The sequence below is a fragment of the Leptonychotes weddellii genome, chromosome 12 (genome assembly GCF_054177405.1).
Source record: "Leptonychotes weddellii isolate Sample4059 chromosome 12, ASM5417740v2, whole genome shotgun sequence".
Taxonomy (NCBI): domain Eukaryota; kingdom Metazoa; phylum Chordata; class Mammalia; order Carnivora; family Phocidae; genus Leptonychotes; species Leptonychotes weddellii.
The window spans coordinates 38,322,856-38,331,933 of NC_138380.1; the positions used below are offsets into that span (position 1 = coordinate 38,322,856).

At 39.8% G+C, this 9,078-nt stretch overlaps 1 protein-coding gene across 4 annotated transcripts in view; it reads left to right on the forward strand.

Annotated features, from left to right (window-relative positions):
- DPY19L1 (dpy-19 like C-mannosyltransferase 1) overlaps positions 1 to 6,937 on the forward strand; it is an 88,197-nt gene extending 81,260 nt beyond the window's left edge. For 2 of the 4 annotated variants that reach the window (XM_081800287.1, XM_081800284.1), the window contains one exon: positions 4,106 to 6,937. In XM_081800287.1, the coding sequence (XP_081656413.1) occupies positions 4,106 to 4,262 (157 nt within the window). In that variant the 3' untranslated portion in view covers positions 4,263 to 6,937. The remainder of the gene's footprint in view (positions 1 to 4,105) is intronic. The other 2 variants (XM_081800286.1, XM_081800285.1) reach the window with 2 other exon arrangements.
- Positions 6,938 to 9,078: the final 2,141 nt, after the last annotated feature.

Sequence of the window (9,078 nt, forward strand, 5' to 3'; positions counted from 1 at the left end):
ATCTTTGGGGTAAATACCCAGTAGTGCAATTGCTGGATCATATGGTAGCTCTATTTTCAACTTTTTGAGGAACCTCCATACAGTTTTCCAGAGTGGCTGCACCAGCTTGCATTCCCACCAACAGTGTAGGAGGGTTCCCCTTTAGGAGAACATAGTTTCTTGACAGAGATTTCCACCCACATTGTGATCTTCTTTATTGCCTTGGGCTTCACTCTCTAGTTCAGTGATCAGCCTGAGACACCTATAGGTTACTGGAACATAAAAATAATGCTTTTGACCTTTTTGTCCCCAAGCTAGTGATGAGCCTTGATTCAAGATTATTCATTTTTTTTCTAGACCGTGCATAGTGTTTTGAATATGTGGGAATTGCAGAGGCTGGGGCGCTTTGTATTCTAAGATGTTGATGGAGCTCCTTGGATTTGCCTCACTGTAGTGGTCTCATGTTCTGATGGGCAGATCCAAATGACTTTGGATCATTTCCATTTAGCGCTCACTTATGGGCACTGAGACTGAGAATCTGGGGTGGGAGTGTGTGCTCGATTTCCCCATCTGGACCTTGACTTGCCCCTATTGTGTTTTTCCAGCAGGAATGGAGAGGAGGAAGCTAAGGGAAGTGACTTTCTCTAATCTATTTTCCTCAGTAACTAAAAAAGCACTCTCCGTCTACTGCAAGATTTAAGCTGATAATAAATCTCAGGAAACCTTAGGCAGGTGCACTCTGCTTAAACCTTGAAACAAAACACAAGCTGCAGTTTCTGTTCTGCCAGGGAAGCAAATCGGGGACTGAGGCAGGAGAGGAAAGGGAAGAAGGACTAATATTTAGTGCAGTAGGAAAACTGAGTTTCTTGACAGAAGGATCTTCTTTAATGCTTTGGACTCCACTGTCCATTTCAGTTAGGCCTGAGACATCTGTAGGTTACTGGAAGAGAAAAGTGTGTCAGAACAGGGGGAGGAAGTAGGGACTCAGTAGGAGAAGAAAGGGAAGAGGGACTCAATATACATCTAGCACTTAAACTGTGCCCAGCACATTGGTAAGCACTGTATTTATGTGATCTCAGCACAGTGGCTTTAATTGTGTGGCTTGATTCTTCTTTAAATACTTGACACCACGTGTTCAAATACAATACGAAAATGTACTCAAATGCAAGTTGTAGATGAGTTTTTAATTATCTACTCTTTTATTCTCAGTTCTCTGCTTTCTTTCTCATTAATTCCAATAATAGAGTTGACATACAATTAAAACACATGAATTCAGAAGAAAATCATTCCCATTTTCAATAATGCTATTTAAAGATCTGGCTGGCTGGCTCCTGGAGGAGCTTCCAGAAACTGGATAAGGACTACAGGGTGTTTCACTTAGGCCGACGGAGCTCACAAAGGCAGCTCTTAGCCTTCTCTTTCTCCTGAAAGCAGGTGAACCCAGGAGCCAGGTAGTTTTCTCTGCCTGTGTGTTGTGCTCTCTACTGCCCACAGCCAGCCGTGTAGTCACAGTTGGGCCTCAGCGTGTGTGAGAAAATTAAGTGGTAGAGAACCCAAGCCCAATCTTACTGTCATAAGTACTCAGTGTTGATAGAATCTGGTGTCAGGGAGGGTGTGCAAAAAATGTGCCCTCTACACTCTTCTTGAGAACACTCACTGGTAAAACCTTTTGGGAGATAATCTGACAGGGGCAAAGTGAAAATTGTGTAGCCCTGTGATGTAGCCATAGTGCTGCTTCTAGAAGTTTAGCTTGCAGAAAGGTACCGGCCCAAGAATGTTTCTATCAACATCACTTTACAACGGCAAAATGGGAATCAGAATATCCATCCATGAAACAGTGGTTCATTAATACATAGACATACTAGCAACTATTCAAAAGAGTGAAGTAGATCTTCAGGTGCTGAGGTGGAAAAATGGCCACATTTTCTTGTCAAGTGAGGAGTCCCAAAATAATCTCATTTTTGTAAAAGCAACCCAGGAGCATCTACATATATAAATCTGTGCCTATGTTTGTACCCACTTGTGTCTGAACTTGGATGAAAGAGGCCTCGCAGAATGTGTGCTGGATTGTGTACGCAAGCCACCTCTGAGAAATGGCGTTGGCAGTGACAGTGACTTTCATTTTTTTTCTTATTTTGAGAGGCCTATATTTTGGCACTTTTTGGATGGTAGTTAGCTTTAAATTAAAGATGTTATTAAGAAAAAGAGAGCATATGTACTCGTGCCATGGTGCTTGCCTCGTGGAGAGCAGGGGAGTGGGGCTGCCTTTGGGAATAAAAAGGACATGTTGGAAATGTTTTTTTCTCTTAAAGTGAAGCAACCATGACAAAACATAAGCAGTTGCCAATTCTCTATAGTTTTTCTTGTGTTTTGTATTTTTCTGGTTTTTTAATTTCTCAAATAGCACATAAAAATTGTGAACTCCCTTTTGCCTTTTTTGTTTTTATTGATATTTTGAAAGAATTCAGGCCAGTTGTCTTCTAGGAATGTTCCATGTTTGGATTTGTCTAATTCCTTCCTCATGATTAGATTTAGTTGAGCAAACTGTGGCAGGAATATTAATTACCCCAGAGGGGTTGTATACTCTCCATATGTCACTTGAGGAGGTAGAGATCACTTTGTTCTGTCATTGGTGATGCTAAGTTTGATCACTTGATCTATTAAGGGGACAGATCTCCTTTAGAATTAATAAGAAATCTGTGGAGATACTTGGAGTCCATTTGTTTATCCTCTTTCTCAACAACCTTTCACCAGATAGTTCTTGCATCCAGTTTTGATTCTTGCCTGAATCCGTTATTACATTGGTAATATAGATTTGAAAGCAATATACCAGGTAATGAGTAGTGGGGGCAAGGATGGATTTGATAAATAATAATTAATAAATGGACCTAGAGCTCTTGGCTATCTCAGTGGAAAAATTAAATTAAATCTCTACCTCACACCATACAGAAAAATTAATTTCAGATGAGTTATAGGTCTAACTGTGAAAAACAGAACTCGAAAACTTTCATAGAAGACACAATGTATATTCTCATGATACCGTGATAGGGAAGAATTCCTTACACAAGACATAAAAATCACCATCCCTAAAAGAAAAGAGTGACATTTTGGAATATAAGAACATAAAAATCTTCAATGTAATAAAAGCCAAAAAAAGGAAAAAAAAGAAAAAAGAAATTTGTGAACCTAGTGAAAGCCAACAGTTATATCTAGAACACTGCTTTAGATTGAAAATAAATGTTACAGGGACACCTGGGTGGCTCAGTCGTTAAGCATCTGCCTTCAGCTCAGGTCGTGATCCCAGGGGGTCCTAGGATCGAGCCCCGCATCGGGCTCCCTGCTCTGCGAGAAGCCTGCTTCTCCCTCTCCCACTCCCCCTGCTTGTGTTCCCTCTCCCGTTGTGTCCCTCTCTCTGTCAAATAAATAGGATCTTTAAAAAAAAATTAAAAAAAATGTTGCAGTTATCTGCAGATGTTATTGGGACAAATATCACACAATGCCAATTTCAGTTCTGCTGTTCTTTATAAAATATATTGCTTTTAAAATTTAATTGTGCATTTAGCTAAAACGTGAGCTGAACACCACTGGATTTTCTTTAAATTGACTCATTCTAGGAGACAGTAGTGGGAAGTTGCATAAATGTGACCTAAGCATATATGCCAATTATAATTTTCAAGTCAATATAATACATTAACCTCTTACTGTGTGCCAGGCACAGTGCTAGCTAGATACAATCTCTCTCTCTCTCTCTAAGTCCTCATGACACACCCACGTCATGGGTATTCCCCATTTGACAAACACGGGGAGAGACTGTGAGCTATCCAAAGCCACATTCTTGCTAAGTAGCTGAGGCAGAATTTAAGCAAGATCTCTCTTGATCAACTGAATTCATGTATTTTTGTATGTCTTTTTCTTTTTTCTTATAGTCAACTTTGCTGCATTCACCTTGTTCTAAAGAGAATTTATGGCAGCTTAAATAAGTATAAATAACTATAATAGGATTTTTAAAACTAACTTAATTTACATAGAAAAAATGAAATGGGGGCAGGAATCTAAAAAGTGTGCTTTGCTTCATCTGCCATATATAATGTACTTTGATTTTTACTCTGTACCTTAATTTCTCTAGGCCTGGGTGCAGTATGCCTGAAATTTGGGACGTGGAAGATCCTGCTAATGTTGGGAAACCTCCCTTATGTAACCTCTTGGTGAAGGATTCCAAGCCACACTTCACCACTGTATTCCAGAACAGTGTTTACAAGGTCTTAGAAGTTATAGAAGAATGACTGCTGCCTACAGACCTACAGAGAAGTACATCAGTAATGGTTTTAATGTTTTGCTAATAACTCATGCCTTGTTTTTAATTCAAATCCCAAAAACTTTTATAGGTAACTGTTTTCAAATAGAAAACATTTTGTTTGGTCAATTCAAATGTTGTTCTGATTGTAAAAATACTTATAACTTAATCAGTTGGTTACTATTTCAATGCAGCCCTTTAAAATTTGCTATGCAAATGAGTATATGTTTGTACCTGACTTAAATATTTGTGCTAAAGTGAGTGAGCAAAGCTACCTGTAAAAGAAACATGATGGGTCATGACAAGGAAGGCATGAAAATATCGTGAGTTCTGACCGTTGTAGGCTGATTTTAGTTTATGGACTCTTGGTGCTCCTTGCTTCCTCTTCTGCCTCTTGCTTTTGTCATTTGGACATCTCCGTGACTGTCGTAAGCTCCTCAGTCGTGTTGGGCCCCTGTCATCACATCCGTAAGAGCAGATGGGGCAGACATGGGTATTTGCTATGTGGACTTATCTGTTTCACTTCTTCATGTTCTTTTGTTTCTTGTTGCTCTTGTTAATGAAGCATTTCCTGCCCATTACTAATCCAAATTCTTGGATCTAGTGGTCAGGACCAAATTCCTGTAGTTACCAACCATGTGGCATTAGCATGTCTTCTCGCTCCCCTTTCTCCCTCTTTCTCTCCCAGCATTCTTAGTCAAATAAGTGTCATTTACTCGTTTAGATGCTTCGAAAGTACTTATTCTTGGTTAAAAAAAATTTAATGGCAATTGTGTATTTTTCTCGTTTTTAGTATTATTCAGATGTTTATATTTTAATACCTTTAAACCACTGTAAAAATTTTTCATGTTTAATTATAGTTTTAAGATCAACTATTTTGAATGACCCAAATATAATGCATCTACAAACTAATGTGTATTTGAGTAGACATAAATTACAGTGGAACAGTAGACTGTAGTATGTGTAGTTTTTCTTTTACTAGTAAGATACAGTAAAACATGACTAATTTTTCTGTCAAAAAAGTAAACGCATAATGAGAAGGAAATGGAGTTTTTATATTTTACTTTTTAAATTGCCTGTCTTTAGTAAGACAAAGCCTTAAGCCTTATGTTATAATTTGGATCCCCAAAACAATCATTTCAGTACGAGGAATGAATATATTCAGCCTTCCTCTTTATGTTTTTTTCCTTTGTATTTATTTTCATTTTGAAAGATTCCCAAACCTGCTCTGAATTCCTAGTATGAATTTTTGTTTCTTAGAAGTTAATTTGTGTGAAATGAGATTCTTCAAAACAGTGAATCCTCATGGTTCTGAGAAACGGTTTTAAGATTTTAAAGTCTAAGCAAACCATGACTCCGATGGACTACACATTTAATTATACAGTGTTCTCTTTATTAACCACAGGCAGCTTAACCTCATTGTGGACTGTCCTTGAGACCTGAGTCCTCAGGGATGGTTTCCGGTGCCCACTCCTGGGAGCCACTGAAGAGCTCTTCCCTTTCCGCCTTCTCACCAGAGCCCAAGGACAAGCCTGGTCTGGGGGAAGCGCTAGCTTGCTTAGAGCAGACAGCTGCAAGGACAGCCTGGGCTGGCGAGCGCGCAGCCCGCGTTTCCGGGGAGCCTCCTTCTGGCCGGAGCTGCCGTCAGTGTCTTCGGGTGCCTGCCCCCTCCTCCTCGCTCGCTCGCTGGGTGACTTTTATTTCTTGGGCTTCTGCCAGTTTCAGAAAATAGGGAAGCAGCTGGGGAGTCGTGGATTAGGAGTAGAACTTGAGCAATGATGCAGCAATCCAGAAAAATGGCACGAGGGCACTCGAGGCCGAGGTGGCTGGGAGTCGCCGTGGGCGGGAGGAGGGAGGAGGCGCGCTCCGCGCCCTGTGACACTGTTCACGGAGACGTGGCTGGCTCACACACGCAGCGGGGCCAGGTTTTCAAAAACTGTGCTTTTAAAGTCACTCTCTTTTCTCCCCACCCTCCAGTCACTCCCTTCCTGAGGAGTTCACATGTGATGATTGGAAATTCGGTACAGGAAAAACACCAAAATACCGTTTTGACTGTTTCGTATGCTGGGAAAGGTTGAAAGTGGTCCAATTAGGTTGTTCTTTTTTCTCGCCATAGGAATCCTTTTATAACGGTATTTAGTAATGTAACTCCACCAGCAAGCTATGATTGTAGTTTAGGCCAGTCAGTTAAGAACAGAGGCCTTGGGCTACACGGCACACTCAGCCTTGGTCACATCTGCTAGCAGCCAGTGCCGTAGATGAGCAGTATCTTTTATGGCAACATAGAATAGTAGTAGTTTCCATACACATGACAGAACAGTATTAAAGCTCAGTATTTTACTCATTTTTAGCCTTTAAAAATATTTTTTTTGCTTTAGTGTGAGGAAGGTAAGGATGGCAAGGAGGTGGTAAAAATAGCTCTTGCTGTCACATATGAAAAAACAAAGTGGGGGCAGTATTTCTATAAGCAGAAAAGCCTCTAAAAAACGCTTTGCAGAAAAAGTGTTGTGTTAAAACAGGACAATGATATTAAGGAGAACGTGAAACACTGTATCAGGAATAAAGTGATATCACATAGAAGTATTGTATTTTTATGAATTTTATGCCAGTTGTTTTACATGTACTATGTATGTTCAATAAAAAAGATAATGAAAAATCTAGAAAGGTTTTTTTTATTATTTTCATTTCTACCTTGACTCTTCACATGTTCAGCCTCATTCTGTAGTCAGATAACCATGAACTTGGTGTGTGGCAGGCTGTAGTCCTCAATGATGAGGGAGGGTTCCAACAGTGGGGTCCATGAAACTACTTAGTCCTCTTCACTGGGGCCGTGTAGGTATTGGGGTTACCCATACTCTTCTATATTTATGCTATTACACATTTACATTACTTTAGCATTTACATCAAGGGACACAATCATTCTTTAAAGCCGTAGTTTGGGGATAATTTTAGAGTTACTGAAAGCGTTTTCCCATACATTAAACTATAGTGTGGTCTCATGATAATTCCTAAATTATATCTCCATGTTTTTGCTTGATACAAGCATTAGCTTTGTCTGTCTGTCTATCTATCTATCTATCTATCTGGAGGAAAGACAGTTTAGCTTAGTTCATGCCTGTATAATTAATTTCTTTACACAGTGACACCCTTCTCTGACATCTTTGGGAGTGAAGTGTTTCTAATCCAGTGGTTCTCAAATTTAGTGTTCCTCAGAATCACCTGGAGGGTTTGTTAAAACGCAGATCGCTGCACCCCACCACAGAGTTTTCTGATTCAATTCGCCTAAGGTGGTGGGGTGGTCTGGATGTTTGTGTCCCCCCAGAATTCATATGTTGATATCCTAACCCCCAAGGTGATTGTATTAGGAGGTGGGACATTTGGGAGGTGATTAGGTCATGAGGGTAGAGCCCTCACGAATAGGATTAGTGCCCGTATAAAGAATCCCAAGCAAGTTCCGTTGGACCTTTCACATTGTGAAGTTACAGCTACAAGTTGCCATCTATGAACCAGGAAGCGGGCTCTCACCAGACACTGAATCAGCTGGCGCCTTGATCTTGGACTTTCAGTCTCTAGAACTGTGAGAAATAAATTTCTGTTGTCTCTAGGGTAGCCCAAATGGACTAAACAGACGGGTCCCCAGAATTGACGTTTCTAACCATGTCTCAAGTAGTGAGACCAAGTAGCTCTTGGTCCAGGGGCCACACTTGAGAACTGCTGCTCTGATGGATTGCAAAAGACTATGTGGATGACTGGCCTCTAGAGGGCGTTCCCTTCTTGACAGCATTTCTCCCACAGGACAGGCTACACGGTCCCTATATTGGAAACTGAATTTTGTAGAGTCCCCTCTTTGTGTTTTAGGGGGCATTGCCTCACAGAACTTGCAAGAAGCAAAGACCGGATCAGGTAGTTTTTAACCAGAACGTTAATGCAGCTTATTTACATTGTGTTTGCTGAACAGGTGGCTTATGATCATTTAAATATTTTAAAACCATAAGCTGGACTGGACTTCAGTTTCTTTTCAGTTCAGAAATGGAAAAACGAGAGAAATCCTTTAAAATCGAACTTCCTTTTGTAAAATTACTTTGTCTAGAAGAAAATGGATAAATTCAGTGATGTGTGTGGATTTTAAAACTCCATTTTTCACTTTATTACCTTTGTTTGGCCCCAGAAATCTTCAATCTTCTCCCTCTTTTAGAGAGCAGCTAAGGACCAGCTTTGAGTCACGGATCACCCGTTTCTCTCTTCTGCCTTCCCCTTCTCTTTCCCCACAACTAGAAGTTTCTTATTTAAATCAGTAAAATTGTTCCCTGTGCAGAGAAAAGAGAAGCTGCTTTTAAACTTCATTATATTCTTGAATTGGTCTTTATTTCACAATACTATATCAGTGCAAATACAGTTTTACATTTGGAGTTGAAAAGGACATTAAGGTATAGGAAAGTCTTGAAAATTCTCTCCTTTAACCTTTCCTTCCATGAGAGAGATTTTAAAATTCTGAGTGAATATACAAGTTGAAGGTCTTTTTCTCTTAAGATTTTGAGTCATTGTAGTGTAGTTAAAAGGTAGATTTTTCTTTTTGTGCAAAGAGATTAGGATGGTATTGACATTGGCTCTGCTTTCAAGGCAGTGTTTTCTGTACTTCATTATCTCTAACTCAAAATTCTAATGCCTTAAGTAAGCAGTGTGTTGTCAAAATGACTTTCAAATAAATGGTAGTGCTACCAAGTGTTGTGTTTACACAGGCATGTTCTTTTTAATTGAGCATAATATCATTTCATTGATTTTTAAGTACCTGGGCTTTTTTCTGT